This window comes from Lynx canadensis, chromosome B3, assembly GCF_007474595.2.
Source record: "Lynx canadensis isolate LIC74 chromosome B3, mLynCan4.pri.v2, whole genome shotgun sequence".
NCBI classification, from domain to species: domain Eukaryota; kingdom Metazoa; phylum Chordata; class Mammalia; order Carnivora; family Felidae; genus Lynx; species Lynx canadensis.
Window position 1 is genome coordinate 122,851,107 of NC_044308.2, and position 25,015 is coordinate 122,876,121.

At 40.2% G+C, this 25,015-nt stretch overlaps 1 protein-coding gene across 6 annotated transcripts in view; it reads left to right on the forward strand.

Moving 5' to 3' along the window:
* The window catches only part of NRXN3 (neurexin 3), a 1,124,854-nt gene that overhangs the window by 281,377 nt on the left and 818,462 nt on the right, over positions 1 to 25,015 (forward strand). For all 6 annotated transcript variants that reach the window (XM_032593428.1, XM_030319691.1, XM_030319688.1 and 3 more), the window contains one exon: positions 15,594 to 15,713. In XM_032593428.1, coding sequence (XP_032449319.1) covers positions 15,594 to 15,713 — 120 coding nt within the window. The remainder of the gene's footprint in view (positions 1 to 15,593; positions 15,714 to 25,015) is intronic.

Genomic DNA, 25,015 nt, shown 5'->3' on the forward strand with positions numbered 1-25,015 from the left:
GTAAACTCATTGTATCATCAAACACCCCAATATGCAAGTGTCCCCTCCCCTAGCAGCATGATCTAAGGCCCACATAGATTTACCTTCTCTTATTCTTTTCCATGACACTCCTTAGGATTTCCTTGCTGCCTTACGTACTCACCCCCATTCTTACCCAGACTGAATATCAGTTCAAAGAAGCATCTCTGTTCCTCCACCTCATTGCTATTCCCAGATCTCCACTTCTGCTCCTGCAGAAGCAACAGTGTCTGGATTTATTCACAACTAACATTCCTCATCCATCCAAAAGGCAGGTTAGTATAAGAATGAGCACTTTGCCCTCTAATAGTCCTGGCTTTGGATCTACTTACTAGTTACTTGCTCTTGGCCAGGGTAGTTTCAAATCTCTGTTTCTTACTCTTATGATCTATAAAATGGGATTACAATACTAACTTCACAGGATTGTGAGAATTGAATATTAAGCCCTGACATGAAGCACAGCAGTTATTTCATGCCCCATCGTCCCTAATAGTCTCCTCCATCCTTTTACCCTAGCACACCTATGCCAGCTCTGGAACTGTCTAATCACCCTCTGAAATGGACAAGGACCCTAAATGTGCTTTGCATTCTAAAAGATCCACACAATTAGAAAAAAGGATATGAAAGGGAAGCATCATTTACAGTCTTAGACTACCTGAAAGAACTTGCTTCTGGGTCAGAGAATAGAAAGAATTGTGAGCATGTCTTTTAGCCACAGTGGACTGATGTTGGGTTGGAGGTAAAAGGTCATCTGAGTAGACAGTACAGTGAGGAGCCAATGTAGTGCACACAGCTCTGGAGGCAGTGCATGTGTTTGTCTTCTTGACTCACCCCACATAACATAGGTCACAAAGCTCCATGCTTCAAGCATGGAACCATCACATAAGCTCTCCCAAGTCCTTCTTAATCCTCCTCCTCAGAACACCATTTCCTCTTCCCTCCCCAGCTAGCTTATCACCAGCCTCCAACAGTTTTGTTGCTGATTCTTCCAGTCTTCTTGTGATCTGCAGCAGCCTTGTCTCTGACTCTGAACTCTTCCTGTTTTCACAATGGGCCTCTGTCCCCATCCATGGGGGCTATGATGAGTGATTCAGAGATTCCCATATACCAGACATGAAAGGTTTGGCAAAAAGAAATAATAAGTTTGCTGAATTACACATTTGACATAATTTTTTCCAAGTGTGGTTGGTACCTAAAAATCTGCCAAATATATCAGAATGGGAAAGAATTCCTAGTAATATACAAAATGAAAGAAAAATTAATATCTTGAGAAGATGTATTTAAAACCATTTCTTTACCAAACAATTGTTGATAAGGGTATATTATTTAAAAATCATAAATAGCTCTAAATGATTTATAAGTGATATTTTGTTACCCACTGGTATTGATCTCAAATGCTAATTTACTGAGTAATAAAAATATTTGGCTCACGACAAAGTTGAAGTGTATGGATAAAACACTGCTTTGGAGTCAAAGAGATACGGGCTTGAATCTTGTTTCTGTCACTTTCACCTTAAATACCCTTATTTGTGTTGCTTAAACCCTCTGAGTCTCATGGCTTTTTCTCGTAAAATAGGATGAGGAACCCACACTTCAGACAGTATTAAATAACTATACTTACGAGAGTTAAGTGGGAAGTAGGAAATGGTCCACAATAGGTGGCCTTTCTCTCTCCATTTCTTCCTCAACCCATAACAGGGAGAGAGAGAGGGAGGGAAAAAGAAGAAAGGGAAGAGGGGGAGAGAGGGAGAGTAGGAGGTGGGGGAGAGAGGAAGAAACTTTTTTGAAAACCATCACTTTACTTGGAGGTATCATGTTCTAAGTTGGCTCCATCATGTGATGGAGTTATTTTAAGGATATCTCCCATGATAGGATACTGTTCCAATTTATTTTGCTATGGGCTTCTACTTCAGGCCTTGCATGTGTGTTTCACAGTTATATCGGTGGTAGGGTGAAAGATATTTAAACCATCACTGTGATTGGTAATGTCCCCTTAGTATGCACTGTTCCCTTAGCATGCACTGGGCACTAGTTACTACTAAATGTTTTACATGTATTGCCTTGACTAATCCTCACAAAGCCTTGTGAAGTAGTTACTATTCTTTTTTTATTCTTTTTTAAAATTTTATTTTTAGAGAGGGAGAGAGTGTGTATGGGTAGATGAGAGGGGCAGAAGGAGAGAGAGAGAGAATCTTAAGCAGGCTCCATGCTAAGCATGGAGCCTGATGTTGGGCTCGACTCTGGAATCATGACCTGAGCTGAAATCAAGAGTTAGATGCTTCACCAACTAAGCCACCCACGTGCCCCTAGGAGTTACTGTTCTTGTTCTCTGCTATGCATATGGGGAAGAAGAGTTGTAATGAGTTTAAGAAATTGGTAGGAAGGGCTTCTATGTGGTACTATTTGACTTAGGTTCAGAGAGGCATACAGGCAAACTGATGAAATAACAAGATGCAATCCTGGGGCATTTGGAGTACTACCTGTGTTATGAGAGGTGAGGTTATAAAGATTTATGCTGCAGCTAGATTCCCCAAGGTCTTTATGTGCCTTCGTTGTACCTAGACACTTAGTGGCCTTGGGGGATTTTAAGTAGGAACGGGCATGAAGAAATTTCTGTTGTAGAACAATAATTTTGACCACATTGTGAAAGGTTGATTGATTGTGAGAGTGAGAACACACCTTTAGCAATACCTGAAGTGGGAGTGGAGGAAGGCCAGAACCAGTACAGTAGAGGTGGGATCTCATGAAGTGAGCAGATTCAGGCCTCCCCTGGGACATGGAAGTGCCTACCTTGGCTGTGGTTTGGGTGCAGAAGGTGAAAGAAAAGAGAGAGTCCAGGAGGGACTTCATGGCTTGAGGAACTGGATGGGGATGACCTTAAGATAGATGTTGGAGGCGAGAGGGTTGGGGAGGTAAGAGAAGCATAGGACATAACCTGGAAAAAAATCAAAATACAGAACAGAGTTGAGGAAAGAAGTAAAGGTTGGCAAAAGACATAAAAAGTCCGGAGTTCTGGAATCTGAATTCTTTGCATTATCCACAGATGCTTCTTATCAAGTTTATTTTTTGTAATGTTTATTTATTTTTGAGAGAGAGAGAGAACATAAGTGGGGAGGGACAGAGAGAGAGAGAGACACAGAATCTGCAGCAGGCTCCAGGCTCCAGGCTCTGAGCGCTCAGCACAGAGCCCAACGTGGGACTCAAACTCATGAACCATAAGACCATGACCTGAGCAGAAGTCAGATGTTTAACCGACTGAGCCACCCAGGTGCCCCATCTTCTTATCAAGTTTAAAATATTAGAACCATGGACCTAGACTGCTCCTTAGCTGCTATGAAAAGCAGCTGTCTGAAAGTTAAAATGACAGGATTGTTGCATGCATGTAAGTGGCATCCCCCTGGGTGAGATGTGCTGCTTGTCATCCTATATAGTTCACAAACAGAGGAGTTCATTTTATTAAAGTGGAAAAACCCAATACTGTTCAAAATACATGCTTCCAAATACTTTTATTTGTTCTGTGTTCTGGCAGCATTTTAAAGATAAAGATCTTGAGTTTTATTTTTCTAGGAGAGAGATTTGCCTCTGAGTGATTTGACAAATATTGAGAATTTTCTTAATCTATTTTGTTCCCCTGTCATTTTCTCTATATGTTTCTCTCTTCTCCCATTTTATTTTGCCACCTTTTTCTTCTTTGCCTTTGTCTTCTTTCCACCTGGAAATTAAAGCCATGTTCATTGCATTGAGCTAGTTAATTGGTTTAATAGATGTATATATTTGTGTGTGTGTAGGGCATGTGTAGAATATTTCACTGTGAGGATTTATCTTTGTATCTCTTAGCCATCCTTGGTTCATCCCTTGGCCAATAGAAGTTGTGTAGTATAATAGTTAAGGCCAAAGTGGAACCAGACTGCCCAGATTGAAATCCCAGCAACTAGTACATATGTGACCTTGAAAATTGGCGGAACTTTATCCTGCCTTGGTTTTCTTAAGGGTAAAGTGTGGATATTAATTGGACCTAGGTATCAGTCAGCTCAGTTCAGTTATGCTCCATTAACAAATGTGTCTCTGCAATGTTAGTTACTTTAAAGAACAGAGTTTTATTTCCCACTCACATTAATGGTCATCGTGGTTCTGCTGTGGCTCTGCTTCACGTCTTCTTCTGGACCCTGGCCAGGGAACAGCCCTAATCTGTCACCTCTTGGACTTGTGGCAAAGGGAAAAGAGAGGTGGCAGAGCCATGTAATCACTCTTAAACCTTCTAAGTGGCCCAGGCCACTTCTGCTTACATGTCTTTGGCAATGGAGGAAGTCACACATAGTGCCTGGCATGATGGGACAGGAAATACAATTCTCCAGAAAGGATGGACCTATTAGGAATGGACCAATAGGAAGGGAGAGCATATTTTGTCAACAAATAATATAATCATGACAACCTTATGGGATTGATGTGAGTATTAAATTAATTAATGTAGGAAAAGCACTCAGAATGGTGTCCAGTGACTGCTGTTTGGTAAGTAAAATATACATACTTGCTGTTATTAGCAGAGTCTAACCCAAGTATGAGAAGAATAAGAAATATATTCATTTACTCTTTACCATTGAGAATTCACTTTGCATGCCAAGGACAGTGCTATGTGAAGTTGTGAAGGACACAGACATGAAGATGTTGGTCCCTGACTTATAGGACCTTTGTAGTCCTGCATGAAAATATGAAGCAGAAGGATAGTTAATGACTCAGACCTCCTGATAGACCAGATAACCCACTGGTAGGGTACCCAGTGCACACTTGTGGACCCCTTTCTCCCACACAATTTGTTTTTACTTGTGTAACACTTTCAGAAGACTATGAGCTCCTTGGTTATAGTTAGTGTGTCTTTTTCATCTTTGCACCCTCAGAAACTTCCACAATGCCTTTATAGTAGGTACTGGCCATTTCAATTAGAAACTCCTCTTCCTTTATACAGCTTGGAAGTGGGGTGGTGATTTCACCCTGATCAGTAGGAACAATTACCTTCTGCTTGATGCCCCAGCTTTATCAGGAATTCAAGGTGCATGGATAAAGCAGTCAGCAGTCTGAAGTTCACTTCCATGCTGTATGCAAATCGCTGCACAAAGTTATAAAGACAGCCTATAGAGATTAGCCACATTTGCCAAGCTAGCCACTTTGCATGCTTGCCCAAGGCCACACTTGCTGGATGAAGAACCGTTTGTATTTAAGTCTTACTTAGAGGGAGACAAATAATTTGAATCAAAATACCCTCGATCTATTTTTATTAATGCTCTGGTTTTAATTTTTTCCTCTATGTGCTTGTCTTGCAAGTTTTATTTTAGTGGGTGTCATAAAGAGATGATATTTCTAGTGAGATGGAGAGCTATAATTTCTCATATTTTGAAACCTACATACATATTATTTTAAGGGGGGGGAAGGATCATCATCTTAGTGAACTAGGGCCAGAATAGAGTGGTAGTTCTGCTAATCTAGCCTCCTGGATCCTCCAGTTGCACAAAGCAGATGTTAAGAGGATAAGAGGGTGCACTCAGGTGATAGGACCATCCTGCATTTCAACTGGCTCTGTTCACAGTGGGAGATCAGCTAATGCCATCAATCTCATAAGCCAGTAGACCCTGTAATTGTCATCAGAAGGAGACAGGCTGGAAATATCACTCCTTTTACATTCTTATCTCAGAGTTAGTACTTTCTGGTGTGGGAAGGAGGTCCTGCACACATAGGGGTTGATATGGAAATGCCGTTTCACAAAGCTCTTTGTCTCGGGATACTTATAAAACCTAGTGACTGTATCTTTATATCTAAAATAAAGTCCCTCTTCTGAGATATGGTAATTATTTAGAAACATAGAGCCTGAAGGGACTTTGGGTATGGAGACCATATCTCTTAGCTTCTGTCTTGAATAAAACTAAGCTAATTAAGAGTAATGGTGTTCTTACCTTCTCACAAGCCCTCCATGGTCCTTATGGGACCATAGGTCCTCATTGTGGAGAGCCTGGTGATTGCCCTCAGAGATCTATGCATTTCCTCACAACCCCAAGAGTTTGGTCACTATATGGTAATTTGAAACCACAGTCCCTACATCTGCCTTTAATGGTGATAGCAGACCACTGTCTTCTGTTCTCTTTGTACTTCTAGACTGTAGGCAGCTAGAGGTTAATGGGGAGAACTCTGTGGAGTTCCATCTGTGAAGCCTAGATTCTTGATTTAATTTCATGATTTCATACCCTGTGACCTTGGGAAAGTCACTTAACGTTTTTGCATCTCATCATAAGCATTGATATTTCCTACTCCACAGGGTTGTTGTAACATTTGAGTTACTAGGGAGGAAATGATCAAGCACTGTGTGTCGTCTTAGTCTGAGTTCCTTGAAAGTAGAGCCTGAGATAAGGACTTGGGTCAGGTGGTTTATTTGGGAGAGATCCCCAAAACTGGGAGTGAAGGGGTAGAGAGGATGAGCAGTAAAAAAGGAAACACCAGTGTGGGTATCCATAGTCAAGTTTTCTGCTGTGGGTCAAGTGGATATGGGGGAGATGGAGAGTGTTGTAATGAATGCCTCCAAGAATTATCCACTTAAATGACAGGAGATTCGGGTGAACGAATCCATTAGCTTTTCCCCTCCCATTGTTTGACAGCATCCATCTCCTTTCCCCCACTTCTTAGTGTCTCTTGCATGCAGGCAATGAAGACACCTCTGACTTTAGAGAAGGCCCAAGAGTTGGCTCTGCTTGAGGTCGGGACTGTCAGGCTGTGTGTGAGCTTACAGCTGTCCTGCTGTCATGGCTAAAGTCTGAGCTTGGCCCAGGAGACATGATGCAGGGTACCACAAGTGCCTGCTGCAGGGGCACACAACATGACCTATTTATTCTCTACTTGTATCTCTAATATAAACTTTTAACTTCTTTTGGCTTTATTAGTAGGTTAGGGCTTGACCCTAGTCTTGCAAGTAAAAAAATAAAAAAATAAAAAGTGAAATCAGGTCCCACTTTTCATTCATCCCCAAGATTAGATTTTCTGTTTCTATTTCACTGTGTTCTGCCACTTCTTGCATGTCCTTTACCTGGCCTCACCTTGTTCGTCCTCAGATCTCTAGACTGGGCCAGCCCAGGGGCATAACTTACGTGATGAAGCTGTGAGAACAAATGCAGCTACAGCAGAGAGACTTTGCAGGGAAACTGGGGGCTGTGTCACCTTGGCAGGTTGTAGCCCTTTGTGCTACCTCTTCACTTGCAAAGCTGGGGGAAACCATATCAGCTTCATACTGGGTAACTAAATGAGATTGTAAATGCAGAGCAACTAGCATCTTTTTATCAATGTTGCTTTCATTCTCATATCAGTTTCTCAGAAAGCTGTAGTTTTTTTTTCTGGCTGGGAAAAATATATTTAAAATGAAAAGTAGTGTCTTTATTTGTATCTGCTGCCTGGTATCTTTTAGCTCCAAGATGAATTAGGAATTAGCGCCTAATTCACTCAGCTGCCACAAAGCAGCGTGGGAACGTCTTCTACTTCCCTTCTTTTTCTTCCAGCACCTTCAATAATTTTACTGTCCTTTATTTTTTCATCCAATTTTATTAATTCACTTATATATATTATTATTGTATTGAACAACTTCTCAATTTGGTCAGGTTTATTCTATTGCTGAAATATAGTCTACAACTCTCTTCTCCTTTTCCATTTCTTCTCCCTTTCTCATCCTGCTTACTAGTTTGGTGTGGAATCTATTCAATTACATTTATTCTTCCACTAGCTTTTTTCCCCCTAATATGTTGAGTATCTTCTTGGTGTAAGGTACTCTGCTTAGGTGTTGGAGATTTTAGAGGTAGCATGTTCTCCTTCAAAGGGCACAGAAGTGGAGGCAATGAAAACACACACACACACACACACACACACACATACATACGTGTGTGTGTGTGTGTGTGTGTGTATATATATATATATATATATATATATGTAATACCAGGGACATAGTGATGATTTACAGGGTACAAGTGTAGCTGAGTTCCTGGAAAGGTGCACATTTCTAGCTGGAAAGGGGTGGGTGGAGGTAGATAAGTGGAGAAAGTCTATGGAAGAGGAGCAGTGGAAGATGTATTATGCCTTCCTTAATTTCTATTGACAGCAAAACATTAATTATTGGGATTAATTAACTATGCCTTTCAATTCATAATCGGACATTTTTTATTCTGCTTTTTATTACAAAGGGTCAATTCACAAGGAAAAGGCTTAAATTGGCATTTATTAGGAGGATATTAGGGGGATAGGCTGCAATGCATATCTTGGTATGGAACTCTTTTGCTCAGTCCACATCATTTTCAAAATCTGTGTCTTTAGTGCTAAATAATAAGATCATATAGAAAAGGCCCTAAGGTACAACAATGTTTTAAATCATCAAAAGAAGCCTAATTTGTATTAATTATATCATGACAGTGGTGGGGAAAATACTAGTGTGGTTTAGAAAGTTTTTTTTTTTTAAACAAGAATAGAATCAATACCTACAAAAGCATCTTTCTGCCTATCCCTGAGCAAATTGCCCTCATCTCTTGAAAAGTGGCTTCATGGGGAGAGATTATCACAAGAAATCTTGAGACTGTGCTCACCTCACCTCTCCTAAGCAATGCTGTAAATTTATGACTTAAGGTAGAGATTTGGCAGTAAATTGGGGGCAGGATTCTTTCTCGTCTTTTGTGGAGTCATTTGTTCCTTTAGAGAGACATCAGCCCTGGATTCACTGCATTTCAAAATTGAGATGCCATTCTCCGAGCCGAGATGAGTGGGTTCATTTTACACTGTGATCACAATTTAGAGATCCTACTGAATAGGCTGCCAGGGTTTGCTTTGTAATGTTAGGCACACTCCTTGTTGCAGTCCTTAGGCATGGGCCAGAGCACATAACTGAAACTATGCAAGAAAAAAGAAAGAAGGGGAGAGAGGCAAGGAAGGAAGGAAGGAGGGAGGGAGGAAGGGAAAGAAAGTCAGCAGGAATCCTGTAACCCTGAGTCATCAGTAGGCAGTGGTGGCCCAAGGTGCAGATTAACACCATACTAAGAAAATCATGCAGGCAGTGAACTTGGAGCCACACTTTTGAACAGTAGGAAATGTCCAGGGGATGGTGCTGAGTATGACTGATGCTTCGTAGGAAAAGTGCAAGTAACGGAAGCAAGCTGTCTTGACTAGTAAGATCAGTCATGTCTTACATTTTCTGGAATCTTTGCCTTCTCATCTGAGGGTGTGTCTACCACCCAGGTTCTCAGACTGATTCCTCTCTTTTCCTCTCCCGCTCCCAGTCCACCTTCAAAAGTGATCTCAAATCCTGTTGACTCCACCTCCAAAATGCACCCCAAACTTCACCACCTCCATTTCTACTCCTACCTCCTTAGTCCAAGTCACCTTCATTTCCTGCCTTTAACAGCCTCCCTGAGATCCCTTGTTTCTGCTATTGGCCTTTTTGGGTCCAGTGCACCCATAGCAACCAGAAAGATTTTTAAATCATAGGATCCCTTTACCCCTCACCTCCCAGTGACTCCCAGATACATGTAGAACAGAATTCATGCTCTGTACCACGTCCTTGTGTCCTCTTGTGATCTGGCCTCTGCTTACTTCTTCACCTTCTTTCCCACCACACGCTCTCCTTTGGGCACAAGCTCCAGCCACCATGGGGTTTGTTGTTGTTGTTCCTCTAATATGCCAAGGTTATCCTGGGCTTCTGCTCTTGCTGTTCCCATTGCCTCGGATATTTGCCTCAGACGCACCTCCGGAGAGAAGCTTGCTTTGACCTCCTCAGTTAAGAGCTCTCCATACAACCGGGTACTCAGGCAGGAGTGGAGAAGTCACCTCAGAGAGGCCTTTCTGAGACTTGCTATAAAGTAGCCCACCCTCTATTCCACTCTCCACCCAAATTACTTTTCCGTCATATCCTCCTGTTTCATTTCATCATAGAACTCAGCCGCATCTGATGATTACTGTATGTTTGGGTATTGTCCTTTATCCTCCCTCACTTCAGACTAGGCTGTAAGCTGTGTAAAGGCAGAGGACCTTATCTTGTCTTACTTTCTCTGAAACCTCGGCACTGGGCCTGGTGCCTGATCCCATGTTGATGCGCAGGTACCATTAGTTGAATGTATGAATTGGTACACTGTGATACACTGTCCAGAGGTTAGCAACAGTACTCTATTAGCAGAGTAAAGGATGAGCCAAGGGAAAGGGGATGTCAGCCCATATTTGAATATGTTGTATGTGGCAGGCTCGATGGTCCATTTACTTTCACGTTCAGTAATTACTGGGGGTGTGTTTCTAGTGGATTTTAACTAAAACAGGGTCTCCAGGAGGGTACATGTGCTCGTGGTGAATAAGTGGGTCACTTGTCTTTCTCGACATACCTCACTGTTAGTCGTCTTAACAGAAGGTTTTCCAGAAAGCCTCCCATGTTCATATCCGTTATTGGAAGCCCTTTCTGAGACTCCAGGACTCTAGTGAGAATGGAGGAATCTGTTTGAGGTTTTTCACACCAATTGCCTCTATAAAGTAAATGATTTAAAATTTCATTCAAAGGTAATGAATGCTTCAGGGAAAAAAAAAATGAGTTATAAAAACAAACACCTCTTATTCTCTGTTGGGTTGTCAACCTGAAGAAAACAACCAGAACCTGAAAATTGCTTTGGACAGAAAATAGATGCTTCCTTCCTATGTCTCTGCCACCCTCCCCTCCTTGCCTTTGCCTTTACCTCGCCTGACCTCTCTCTCTCTCTTTTCGGGGGAGGAAGACTGATAAAGGATATGGTGCTGTAGGCTTAGTAAACTGTTTGCCATAGCTCAGCTGGCCCAACCTAGGGTGCTGGTGGAAATGAAGGTAAGTTTTCTCTTTTAAAATATATTTGGTGTTCTTAAACCTAACACTTCGAGTCATTTCGAGTGTTTATCATACCATTGAAATGTATAATCACGTGCCTTTTGCTACACCTTTCTGAGGGACTGAATTTCGTATTTTGTTATGCACTGTAGCAGTTTTGACTCATGTGAAACATGGTTCCAAGAGAAATCAAGTTGTTGTTTCTTTCTCTTTCTTGGACAAGTAGAAAGATATTCAGGTAATGCAAAGTGATTATCGTACAGATATTGCCCTCTTCATCCCTGCCCCTTTACCCCAAGCAAAGTAAGTTTCCACTCTTACCTACCCACTTTTGGAGATAGTCCTTTGTGGCAGATGGAAGGAATTTCTCCTCCCTGTGTATGAGCAAAACCACCTGGTTTGGGCAGGTTTTAGAAATTTATTGACAAACTAATGTATATCGGGGTGTCTTGTAGTTGTACTGGTTATGTTGCTCCTGGGGGGAATAATAAATTCATGTAATATGAACAGTCTACTAAAAAGCAACAACAAGAAATAAAAAGAAAACAACTAAATAGGCTCAAAATAGTTAAAATCCAGAGTCCACCTTGTGAAGGTGTGTGCCTGTAGTAATACCCAAATACAGATTTTTCCCACACACTCCCTTTCCCTGTTCCCTTCCCCAGAGGGAACAATCTACTAATATCTATCTAAGTCATCTTCCTCCAAGCAATCGGCAATGATTTGTCTCTCAAAGAATGCTTTCCTCCTCATTTTTCACTTTTATTTTAGTATTAGTTCTGGTTTCTTAAAGAAATAGGTCTTCCACAGGGTTACTGTAGCTAGGTTAAGAAAATTCTCTATTTGTGTTTTTCATCTGTGACACCTCATTCTCTATCCCCGTCCATTAGAGAATTATACCATCTTTGGTGAAACATGTCTTAATTAAAAGAGATGATGCTAAGTGAGTTTGCAATGAGACTAGGTCAAGAGTGAGAATTTGGGTGGTATTGCCCAAGGATTCATTAAGGCTCTTTTTCCTATGATAATAAACAATTGAACACTTCTATAGACCTCTGTATCTCAGAAATCTTCAACTGTAATTTTGCTTCTTTACTCCAGTCACAGGGGTCATTACTTGAGAAATTCAACTATAAGGTGTCAGATAAATTATTAGTTTTCTGTATTTAGAGCAAACAGGGATGAACTAAGCAGCCTAAAGGGAATCAAAATTTTTTCCCTTTGTGATCAATATTTACTATTTAAACTATAAAAGAAGGAAACATGCATCTAATACTCACATCCAATATGTGTCTAATCACAGATCACCTTTCTCCTGGCTACAAAAAAAGAAAAAGGACAATGCAGGAAGAGTAATGGCTTTGAGTATTTTTTTTATGTTTAAAAAACTAAATTCCCATCAGTTCCTTTTAAAAATCCAATTTAAAAAAGAAAGTTTCTTCTCCTTATCTGGACCATCCTTTTTGTAAAGGGAAGAACTTTATACACCGTTTTCCTGATGCTTCTTCACCGGCTTTGTGCTTGAATCTTCCAGAGAAGTCTTCCCTAGACAAAAGCCTCCTTCTTTGAAAACCTAACAGTTTGTATGTTTCAACTTTCGACTTGTGTCTGCATCTTCTATCACTTACCAGGCCCGTTTTATGCTTAGGCTACAGATTGGATTTGCTCTTCCCCTCTATTTGCCTACATTTCCAGCTGAGTTTAAACATCACTTTCTCTCTGGTAGGATGCATTGACCTTTTGACTTGATTAAAGATAAATCCCATTGACTCTCCACTTTTGGAAGATGAGATTTTTTTTCAGAAGCTCACTACGATTTCTATATTTATTGCTTGAAAATGAATATTGAATAATACTCATTTCCCTGCCATTTTAATGAGATGGGTATGGATTTTTTTCCTACTGTCAGAGTAACAAGAATTATTGGGGTGAGAGACAGCATGAGAAGTTTTAGGTTTTTTTTTTTTTTTTACATGTTTGGTTATAGACCATCACATCCTAAAGTTTTAGAGTCAAATGGACAGTTAAATATTTTTGTTTGAACTTGACTAGAATGGATATTTCAAGGACAAAAGAAAATTCAAAGTACCTGCAAAATGTCAGCAGCATTTTAAACACACTGGGCTAATTGCAAAGCTTGTTTTACATCTCTGTGGCTAATATGACACTAATGTGGCAATTTTGCTAAACTGTGACTGTGTTTGTGTTAGTATTTCTCCCTCTTATTTTGTTCCCAATCATAAAAATGAAGTGATGTGCAAGAATTGCTTAAAGAACGGATGCCACCTATAGATGTTTAAATAGTCTGCCTTTGTAACAGTTCTGCCTCCATAGCCAGTATTTTCTATGTCTTTCTTTACTTTCTTCTTTCTTATTGAAGCATTTGCATGTAGAATAAAGAGGATAAAGACACACACACAAAAAAACAAAGGCAGATTTGTTTCTTCTGAGAACATCTGTTCTTGCTTCAAAGCACCCACATGATGTAGCCCATTTTCTCTCAGTGCCTGCACAGTTTGCTATTGTAAAAGTGACTGTTACATCAATCTTAGATCTGAATTTAATGAAATAATAAAGAGTGGTACCTAATGAAGTGACATATAGGAAAAATCCCATTATAATGCATGTGCTTTATATAATATTAAGACAGGAATACTCACAAAGAAAAGCTAAGATTGAACATAAAATGATTTATTATAGAATTCCAACCCCCCCCCCCCAAGATTCATTGATCTCCTGGCATCATACCCAATTTTGGGTACATACATTTGGTCCACTTTACAGTTCATTGAATCCTTAGAATTCTTGTGAATTTGCATTGTACTTGGGGTATAGGTACATGTTGAAAAAAAATTAATGCAAATTATTTATTGTATATATTGTAATCAAAAGAGACCTTTTTACTTTGAAAATCTTTATTTTTAAGAAGAAAATCCCCCCAAACTTCAACTGCTATCATTACTCATATAACCAGCATTCAATAGCAACACTAATAACTCAAAGGGTACAGTTTAAAAGTACCTAGTTTAAAAGATATTTACCCAAGTGATACTACTTTTTAAATTTCCTTCCCTAAGGAGTATATAATAACTCAGTCTTGGAGTAGAGAAAGGGGTGAAAGTGAAAGCTATATAATAAGCTTTCAAAATTTCTTAGATAAAAATGTATTGACCTTAGTTGATGGTTTCCAAAGAAATAAATACCTATGTAGACATCACTTGCTCAATAAGTGCTCATTAAAGCACCTACTGCGCACCTAGGCCTGTGCTCCTCCTATATGTTGGATCCAAGTGTATTCTCACATATTTCTTTTTTTTTTTTTTTTTTTTTTTAAATTTTTTTTTTTAACGTTTTATTTATTTTTGAGACAGAGAGAGACAGAGCATGAACGGGGGAGGGGCAGAGAGAGGGGGAGACACAGAATGGAAGCAGGCTCCAGGCTCTGAGCCATCAGCCCAGAGCCTGACGCGGGGCTCGAACTCACGGACCGCGAGATCGTGACCTGGCTGAAGTCGGACGCTTAACCGACTGCGCCACCCAGGCGCCCCTCACATATTTCAAATGCATAATATCCATAAAGACATATTGGCCAGTTACGTATTGCGTCTTTTTTCCCCCCAGCTATTTCCAAAGATAGGGCTTTCTACATAGTGATTGACTAATCCAGGAAGACTTACATGGCATCTTTCTGCATGGGCTCAGCTACCCACAAAGAAAGATCAAACTTGGTCTAAGTTCTCTGGTTCTATGCAATCTTCTTTGTCTTTTAAATTTACATCTCAGTTCAATGGTGAGCAAAACATGACATTTCTACCACCCTGCCATTACTAACCAAATTCTTTTCATGCTTCAGTGTTCATCTTGACAGCTTTTGTCCCTAAATATTGTAATTCCTTGTTGAGCCGGATTCTCCTTAGGGTGCACTTGAACATCCTCTTGAACATCTTGATCATGGATCTTTAGAGACAACTTGGTTTATTCCTTTATTTGGTGGCACTTTCTACTGAATATTTTTTTGACCTAGAAGGGTTCTATTTTGGAATTTTACATTATTTCATTTCTTAGATTTTTATATCTTTTTGGAGGATGATGAGCAATGAGATAAATCTGGAATACTTCACATTCCCTTCAGGAGCATTATTTGTCATGGGGTTTAGACCTCAACATTATTATTGTGGTGATTACTGTAGTGATTTCTATGGTTGCTGAATTCTGGTAGGACCGTGGGTTAATGGCAAAATCAAGTTAAGAGTATATATATTACAGAACTCTTTTCTCATCCAATTGATGAATACTCTCCAAAAGCCAGACTGGTGTATTATGCCTAAGTGACCAAATAGTTCTAAAAAAAAATACATGATGGGTTTCCTGTATCTTTAAGAAATTCATCTGAAATCTAAGACTTTGAGAAACAAAATGACAGCTGACTACATTTCTTATAAACGTTTGCTTACCATTGGCATTTTAGAACTTTATATCTGTAGACAAAGGAGGACACTTATATCTTTCATTGTTTTGTCAATGTCCATATGAATTGAGACTTTTGCATTTGGGGCAATAGTGGAGCATTCTCTTGGATCAATGAAACTAAGATGGGCTATGGGTGGGCATGATTCCTTGAATGCTACTGGGTCATGTGCACCAGTGTGGCTTTGACAGCTCTGATGCCATAATTACTACTTTCAGAATTGATTCTAACTTTAACACTTACCATCGTCCTTAGGCAAAGGACCTGAGACCCTGTATGCGGGGCAGAAGCTCAATGACAATGAATGGCACACCGTTCGGGTGGTGCGGAGAGGAAAAAGCCTTAAATTAACTGTGGATGATGATGTGGCTGAGGGTGAGTACAGCTATATGTAGTGAAATTTGTCTGTCTTTGCTCTCATAGTCCTCTTGGTCATTCAGTGAGCAAAGGGTTTTTTAAAAAAAAATGTTTTATTTTGCTGAACAGAAGTCATGTGACATGTTCTCTGTTGACAAGCTCAGGTAAGGCTAAGGAGGTCTTCCTCTATATTTGCATAATCCCTTTTCATTGATCTGTATTATAGAATTTACCCATTACTGTCACTGTATGTTGATGAGGTATCCTTAGGCATAGAATATGTATCTGGAGAGTAGATGTACAGTTCTGTAGATCCTTTATTATTCATTTATTCAAAAATCACTTATCAGTCACCTTCCCAGGTGCCAGTTTCTTCTCTCAATAACTGACTTTCTAGTAGAGGGAGATGAATAAACCAGAAATTCAGAACATTATAGGTAAAAGTATGTACTTAGATCACTACAGGATACTTAGAAGGAGCTAAATACATATGTTATTTAATTGTTATTGAGTATCTACCATGTTTTGAGTTCTACTTTAGAAGGCAATAAGAATGTGGAGGTGAAGAAATACGCAAGTGCTTGACTTGGTTGGAATTTACATTCTAGGAGGACAAATATAAATGAATGAATGTATACATAAATAAAGGAACATTTGAAGCTTCACATAAGCAATAAGTATTTCTTGAGAGCCTGTTACATATCAGTAGTGTGCTAAGGATGTAGAAAAAAAGAAGAAAGCACAAGAGATTATCTGTTTCCTCAAATAATGAACCAATTAGTAGAGTAGATAGTAGAGTAGATAGAAAATAAGACAAAGAATATGTAATGAGATTCCAAAATGGGTGGGTTGTCGTTGTCATTCAGAAGAGAAAATTATCATTTTGGGCTGGGGAAAGCAGGAGTGGCTAATTAAGGTAGCTAGTTAGCCATAATTTGATGGGTAAAATTTAATGAGGTCTAGGTTGGAAGAGAGAGGGCATCCTCCGTGTTGTATCCAAATAAATCTCTACTTTCTAACATTCCAGAGCAGTGCACTAGGATATGAAAAGAAAACTTGGGGGGTAGCATGGGGTATTATAGAACACTGTTCATGTCAGGAGATCTGGGCCCTGGCTTTAATTCTCTGCCAGATGTTGGAAAAGTCACTTACTGTTTCTGAATCTTGTCAAATGAAGTCAGTGGTGTAAATTATCTCTAGATTCTTCTGTGATTAAGATAGTCAAGATAGAGTCAGGATTCCTGGGGTTTCATACAGTCATTTTAACTAAAATACTTTTTGCTGTTGGGACAGATATGATAAATCTCTTTTTCCTCATTTCCTCATTTTTAACCTTGAAATTCTATTACTGCTAAGGACCTCTCCTGTTTAAAGGTCCTACAATTTGGGGTCCTATAATTTAATTTTATATTCATGAGCTTCAGTACTTCTGGAGTCTGGAATTATAGTGAGCCATGTGTGGAGGTAAAGCGTGTGTGTGTGCGTGTGCGTGTGTGTGTGTGTGTGTGTAGGTAGGTAGGTAGGTAGGTAGGTAAGGAGAGTCAATGAACAGAGGAAGAGTAGGAGGCATATATTCAGTGCCCAGTAGGCATTAGATACTCAGATAGCTGTCTTACCGATATCGGCTCCTTAAATCTTCTGTAATTCCCCATTACCTTGCAAAATAAGAGTTCTTATTGTCTTTTTACATTCAAGAAGACATGAAATTTAGAAGGAGCTGTGTAATTCAAGCTCCAAATTCATGTTTTTGTGATATCACCAAATCAGGCTGCTTGCTGGACTTCACAAACCATCATAAGAAAAATGATTTGTATTATGCTATGGGAAAAATACAATGGAATTGATTAGGGGTGATGTGAGGAATACATTTTAGTGTAGACTAAAACACCCCTCTCCCCTCAAAAATGAAGCTAAACAGAACCATAATAAGTATCCAAAACCCCCCAATTGTATGTACATAGACACCTTAGTATGTGTGGGGGGTAAGGTTACTATTCTATATGCCTGAAGGGTAACTTAGCTTTATGTAATGAATGTAAGCAAAGAGATGTAAAAATGGATATATAGTTTAGAACCCACAGCCATCCTGAATTAATTATTCAAGAAGTCCTCCTGAGCTGTTAGTTCAAACAGGATTCTGCAAAGCAGCAGTGACAGTCCCGTATCCCTTGCTAGTTCCTCTAGGCTGAGCCCAGTAGCCCAGCGGTGCTATTCCCAGCGTGTTTTGAATGGCAGCCACTAGATGGCGACCTCACCCCAATCTCTCTGGACAGTGAGTCCCTTTTATTTCCACAGGAAATAACATGCCCTGAAAGCTGTAGTCATAAAGAACTGCAGAACTGAGGATACAGTAATGTGTATTACCTCGTTTGGTCATTATTCTTTTATAGAAACTTTAGAATAAAGGTAATTATAAAGTGTTTTTTCTCTTACCACTAATAATTAAAAAGCAGGACTAAACCATTGAAGACCCAAGTCATCCAGTAATTTGATATTTGAAATTAATGAAGCTCTTTCATTTTCAACCTTATCCCCTTCTTTACTGCTGATGGAAAAGAGCAGCCATAAGGATAAAGAAATCTTGGAGAAGAAAAGAGCTATTTTGCTTATGAGCTACAACCTTGGATTGCTTCTTACAGTGATAATGGGTTTGGGAATTTTAATTTTAGCTCACAGAAGTCATAAAATCAGGCAATGAAACTAAAATACCACACAGTCCTCAGGTTATTAAGTAGTGTCTTATTGGCTTATTTAGCAATCCCTTTCATGCTGTTTAAGGTCCCCTAGGGTGTCAAATTTTCAGCTAGTTTGTAGAAATGATGCAAAGAATAGGTCAGACTCATAAGGAATCAAAAGCAAGGAAAGAAATATTCCTTAGCCTGGTGGTTTTCATGTATTGTGATACAGTGTGTTCCTGGGAAAGTGTTAGGTTCAGTTGACAGTTAATAAAGATTGATTGACTGACTGACTGACTGACTGACTGAGCTGGATTTCTATTTTCAAGAATAAATGAAGGGAACACTTCACTAGGGTTATGCTCCTCAGAATTGGGATCTGATGCTGTGTGAATCACCCACTCCACCCAGAGCTTCTTGCTAGTACAGAAATTCATCTCTCTTTTGACTCCTCTGGTTCATGTTGATTTCTCTGTCCCTCGCCGTAAACAGCACATCCGGCACCTAGCTGTAGAAAGTCATTTTCCAAGGACAGTTTGTTTCTTATATTAATAAAAAACATGATAGGATGGATTTTGGAAATACTAGGCTAAACAAAATGAAGCGGACTTTATTGCAAGATTTGCTGGGATTCTTTAGTATGCTAATATACATTGCTAATCATCAATGATCACATGTGAAGTATTTACCAAGCTTATTTGGCTCCAGAACTTGTTGTTGTTGTTGTTAAAGGATATACTTTTGAAAAAATTTGTTATCGTGGAGGAAAGGGTATGTGACCAATGGAGCTGGAAGATTGTGGGCAAAATGTGCATCCTTCACTGAGACTTTACAAGCCTTCATTTTCTTGACTTCTCTCCCCATGTCTGGGAGCCAAGGGAGGTCAAGTTGCCTCCTCTCAGTCTTTCCTATTATTTCTTTGCTAAGCTTTTAGTGTGGCTAGGAACTTCATGTGTAGAGATGGCAATGATCCAAACCCTGACTCCAGAGCAAATGTCTCAAATACAACCTCGTTCCTCAGATGTGAGGGATGCTTGCTGTGCTCAGTCCCCTCTGCTAAACACTGCAGGACATACAGAAGAGGTGAGAAGTGGTTTCTACTTAAAAAGAGATTGTGTTCTAGTAAAAGGGAACAAATAATCAAACTAATTAGGAAATTCTTAACACATTTCAGAGAAAGGAAAAAATGAATTATGCATAATTATTAATAGCTATAAACTTAAGCACTAGGCACCGTTCTAAGTACTTTCTCTGAAGTGACACATCTAATCCTGAAAACTTCATACCTACTTCACAGATGGGAAACTGAGGCACATAAAAGTTATATAACCCAGGCAGTGTGGCTTCAGAGTCTACGTGCTCGACCAGTATATGCCTCATGGGAAGTTACAGCTTGACCCTGGACAAATTTTCTATAGGTTTATGTTCTCCACAGACTTTATCACTCTGAGGGCTAGTGTGTAAACTGCTGTTGGCCATCAGTGAAATATGGAAGCGAATGTGTGAATAGGAGCCAAGGCAGTACAGTTATTCTCAGGAAGGTGCTGAATATGTGTAAATTAGAAGGAATGACGTGATGATGGTTGGCCACTGGGAAGGAGTGTGAACCCATTGTGGAAACTTCAGTGTGGAAATTTCACCAGTTAAATTCCACCCACAATAATGTAAGGAATAAGTCAAGTTTTTTCTCCACTGTGTAGTGTTACAAGATGAGATGTGGGTTTTGGAATTAGACACACTTGGGTTCAATTTGAGGTTCTACCATTTACAACCTGTATGAACTCTGATCCCATTGCTTAACGTAAGCTAAGTGTCCCCTCTCTAAAGCAAGATAATACCTAGTTATTGTGATAATGACATTTGTTGGTGGTTCTGAAGTGTCTAGCATAGTGCCTGACACATAAATAATGTTTAGTAGTCTTGTGGGGTTTTTTTTTTTTTTTTTTGTTATCTTTCTCCAAAATCACTCTTCTTTCCTGTGAAATTTGAAAGCAGCTGCTGTGAAGTATGCATATATGCAAACAGAAAGGTGTTTTAGTCTACAAGACAGCATTCAGAAGAGATGAATGAAAAGGTTCCCAATCAATTAATATTGATTAGATGATACACAGATTAAAAAAACCTGAATAGGGGTACATGGGTGCCCCAGTCAGTTGAGCATCTGACTTTCAATTTCAGCTCAGGTCATGATCTCACAGTTCGTGAGATTGAGCCCCGCATTGGGCTCTGTGCTGGCAGTGTGGAGCCTGCTTGGGATTCTCTCTCTCTCTCTCTCTCTCTCTCTCTCTCTCTCTCTGCCCCTATCCTGCTTGCACTCTTGCCCCCCCCCCAACAAAAAAATAAATTTTAAAATCTTAAAAAAAATCCAGGTATCTATCTATCTATCTATCTATCTATCTTTATTTATTTGCTTAGTTTGGCACAGGGCTCAAACTTTAAGCAGTCTCTTTAATGCTTTCTCTAGAAGTAATAGCTTACTTTTTTGGGAACCTCCATCCACAGCCAAGTGAGCTTCTTTAGCAGTTCCTCTTCTAATTTGGCTCCATGTTGCACCCCCGCCCCCTACAACTTCTAGTTGAGCCTCTGTGACTCATCCATTTAAGGTTTTCTTAAATCAGTCTGTGTCCATGGGCTATGCTCTCAAATTCCATTGTTAGTTTCCTTTCTCTTACCCTTCTTCAATCTCTCTTCTCTCTGTCAACACTGTACATAATTTTCTTGCTTTATGAAATTCATTTTCTAGTGAACAGAATTTCCTAACACCTCAGTTCTGGAGGCCAGTTTATCTATAATTTCTATAAAAGCTCCCTGTTGACTTTAAAAATTGTCTCTTTGGGGGGCGCCTGGGTGGCGCAGTCGGTTGGGCGTCCGACTTCAGCCAGGTCACGATCTCGCGGTCCGTGAGTTCGAGCCCCGCGTCGGGCTCTGGGCTGATGGCTCAGAGCCTGGAGCCTGTTTCCGATTCTGTGTCTCCCTCTCTCTCTGCCCCTCCCCCGTTCATGCTCTGTCTCTCTCTGTCCCAAAAATAAATAAACGTTGAAAAAAAAAAAAAAATTGTCTCTTTGGGTTTCTTTTGGAATCCCAGTCTTCACCAAGGATCATCCCATTATCACTTCTTAATTATCAGAGCTGATCTTCTTCCCCTCCCCCTTCCATCCTCCTACTCCTCCCCTTCACATCCTCCTCCTCCTTTCCTTATCCTTATTTTCCTTCTCCTTTTCCTTCTCCTCCTCCTCCTCCTTCTCCTCTTTCTCCTCCTTCTCCTTCGTCTCCTCCTCCTTTTCCTCCTTCTCCTCCTTCTCCTTCTTCTTCTCCTCCTTCTTCTCCTCCTCCTTCTTCTTCTCCTCCTCCTCCTCTTCCTCCTCCTCTTCCTCCTTCTCCTCCTCCTTCTCCTCCTCCTCCTCCTCCTCCTCCTTCTCCTCCTCCTCCTCCTCCTCCTTCTCCTCCTTCTCCTCCTTCTCCTCCTTCTCCTCCTTCTCCTTCTCTCCTTCTCCTCCTTCTTCTCTCCTCCTCCTCCTCCTTCTCCTCCTCCTCCTTCTCCTCCTCCTTCTCCTTCTCCTCCCTCCTTCTCCTCCTCCTCCTCCTCCTCCTCCTCCTCCTCCTCCTCCTTCTCCTCCTCCTCCTCCTCCTCCTCCTTCTCCTCCTCCTCCTTCTCCTCCTCCTTCTCCTCCTCCTCCTTCTCCTCCTTCTCCTCCTCCTCCTTCTCCTCCTCCTTCTCCTCCTCCTTCTCCTCCTCCTTCTCCTCCTCCTCCTCCTCCTCCTCCTCCTTCTCCTCCTTCTCCTCCTTCTCCTCCTTAGTTCCTGTGTTCCCATGAAGATTGGCTATGAATGATCCCTCCCATCATTCTCCAGCCCTGTATTAACAGCTATAGCTAATTGACTATGGGTATTCATTTCAGTCACTTCATTGTTCTACAGCACGTGAATTTAGGCTATGCTAGTTTTCATTTTCGTGATTAGTCCAACTTTCAATACCAAGTAATTTTATACACTAATTCTCCTACTTTTTCAATTATTAGCAGATTTATGTTACATTTTTATTTTTGTCCTATTATAATTTTATATTTAGGTTAACCAACACCCATTATTTTATTTTTGCTTCTATTAAGAGAATGAATTGTCACTAGTTGTCAAAACACCACATAGAAGCTCATAAAATGTAAATCTGACTTTTGTGCTTATAAACAACTCTTTGCATCAGATCCGAATATGCTCCTAAAGAGATGACATTAATACTGAATATCTGAAGGTGAGATCTAGTTGAATCTCCCAGGTACTGAAGTTGAAGGGACCTAAGAAAATATAATCCCCTCCTATCCTTTTTTTTTTTCCTCTGCTGTCTGAGTTCTACATGAATAGCAAAAAAAACCAAAACAAACAAACAAAAAAAACAAAACAAATGCAAGGCTGGTTAAAGACAAGTATCATTTTTATCAGTGGTAACACTAGTACTGAAGAATGTGGTTAACCTCTACTGAATTTCAGAATTATTTTTTTGATAACTTGTTTTTAATGTTTATTTTTGAGAGAGAGAGAGAGAGAGAGAGAGAGAGAGAGAGGACAGAGAGAGACAGAGCGTGAGTGGGGGAGGGGCAGAGATTGAGGGAGACACAGAATCAGAATCAGGCTCCAGGCTCTGAGCTGTCAGTACAGAGCCAGATGCAGGTATTGGGTTTCTGAACTATGAGATCATGACCCGAGTTGAAGTCAGATGCTTAACCGGCTGAGCCACACTCCCCTGAATTTCAGAATTAGAATTGCCCACTTGAATGCTAACTAATTCAGGGCTTGGGTAGGCATCTCCACGGAAGAAAGGCTTGCTTCCCTAAAGTCCATGGTGTGGTGGGTAAATGGGGTAAACTGGGTATTTCTTTTTTTTTTTTTTTAATGTTTATTTATTTTTGAGAGACAGAGACAGAGTGTGAGCGGGAGAGGGGCAGAGAGAGAGAGAAAGACACAGACTATGAAGAGGCTCCAGGCTCTGAGCCATCAGCACAGAGCCTAATGTGGGGCTTGAACTCACAAGCTGTGAGATCATGACCTGAGCTGAAGTCAGATGCTCACCGACTGAGCCACCCAAGCGCCCCTACACTGGGTATTTCTTGAAGACAGCTTGTTCCCCTAGGGAGAAACAGGAAGTGCCAGGGGGTGAACTATGGAAATACAGTTTCTCGGTAGATTTTCTTTAATCTTCCTGATTATGTCACTCCTTTTCCTCTGGAAAGCTGTAACAGAGTTAGTAAAGAGATGCTAGGAGTGTCTTTGTAGTGAAGTTTCTTCAGTGTGGGAGGTAACAAGATAGGGCAGGAGGAGGGATTTTCCCTGCCCTTCCTTCACCACTGGGGCATTAGGGCATGGTTTGTTAAATTTTAATGATTTGTCTATATAAATGTTGAGGGAGCCACCATCTACTCTAGCCATACTAATGCTGTTTTTCTTGACTTTGTTATTAAGATTTCCATTCTCTTTTGTATTTATTTCAAACCCCTTTCATTACTCCTGCCCTATTCACTTACTACTTCTAGATAACCCATTTAATGAAAGGTCTACTAGTTAATTTGTATCAGCTGGAGATCTTTTAATTGTAAGTGTCCGACACCCAACTCAAATGCTTGAAGCACAAAAGGGAATCTATTGCCATATAGTTAAAAGTCTGGCTGTGACTACTGAATCCAGACCTTCACATGGCATCACCCTAGAGAAACTTTCTGTCCATGTTATGGTTATCTTCTGGGTTGGCTGTCTACTCAGGCAGGCCCAATCTCTCTCCTTATCACGAGGCCTCCAGCAGCTCTAGGTTTTCTTCTTATTCCTTCAACAAACCTTATTTACCAAGAATGACTCTTTCAAAGGTGTTCTAGCAAAAGCTCTGGAGGTGAATATTACTCGAGTTAATTACTGAATAATTACTGAATACTCCAGTTTATGTTGCTGCTAATCCCTTGGTTCTAAGGGTGGTTCCTAGACCAGCTATATAAGCATCACCTTGGAACTTGTTAGAAATGCATATTCTCAGGCTACACCCCAGACTTTTGAATGATAAACTCTGAGGGCAGGGCCTAGGGAACTGTGAGTTAAGAAGCCCTTAATGTGAGCCAGAGGTATGATAAAGTTTAAAGACCACCTTGTTAGTCCATATAGACAATGCTCTTTGGTTAGGGGCATAAAATATATGGAGTCGTCCAGTCTGGGTAGCCTGATTATTTCAAGAGCTGGGTTAGGGCCAGCTTTATCCAGTCCAGATGGTTTTAAGGTAAAATAAAGATGGAAGCTGTTTTATCAGAAATAGCAACAGTTGCTGGTCAGAAAAAAAATTAATGTTCTACAATAGAATCTTTCTACAAGTACTAGGTGGTAAATTATTACATCAATAAATATTTGGTAGTGAATGCCTAATGCTTTTTTTGTTGTATCTTTAAAAGGTTTAGGGCAAGAGACTTTTCTGCTTATAGTATGCTTCATACCCAATTGTTTTTTTTGAATGGAGATGGATGGTTTTACCCTTTCAGTGGAATTATCCACAATTGCGTATTTTCTGTTATGTGATGGAATGTTCTGAGCTGCGGCATGAGAGCATGGTATGCAGGACATATAGCTCAGACTGGGTCAAGAGTCAGCCTCCTGACTGAGGCCACATTGGCTCCA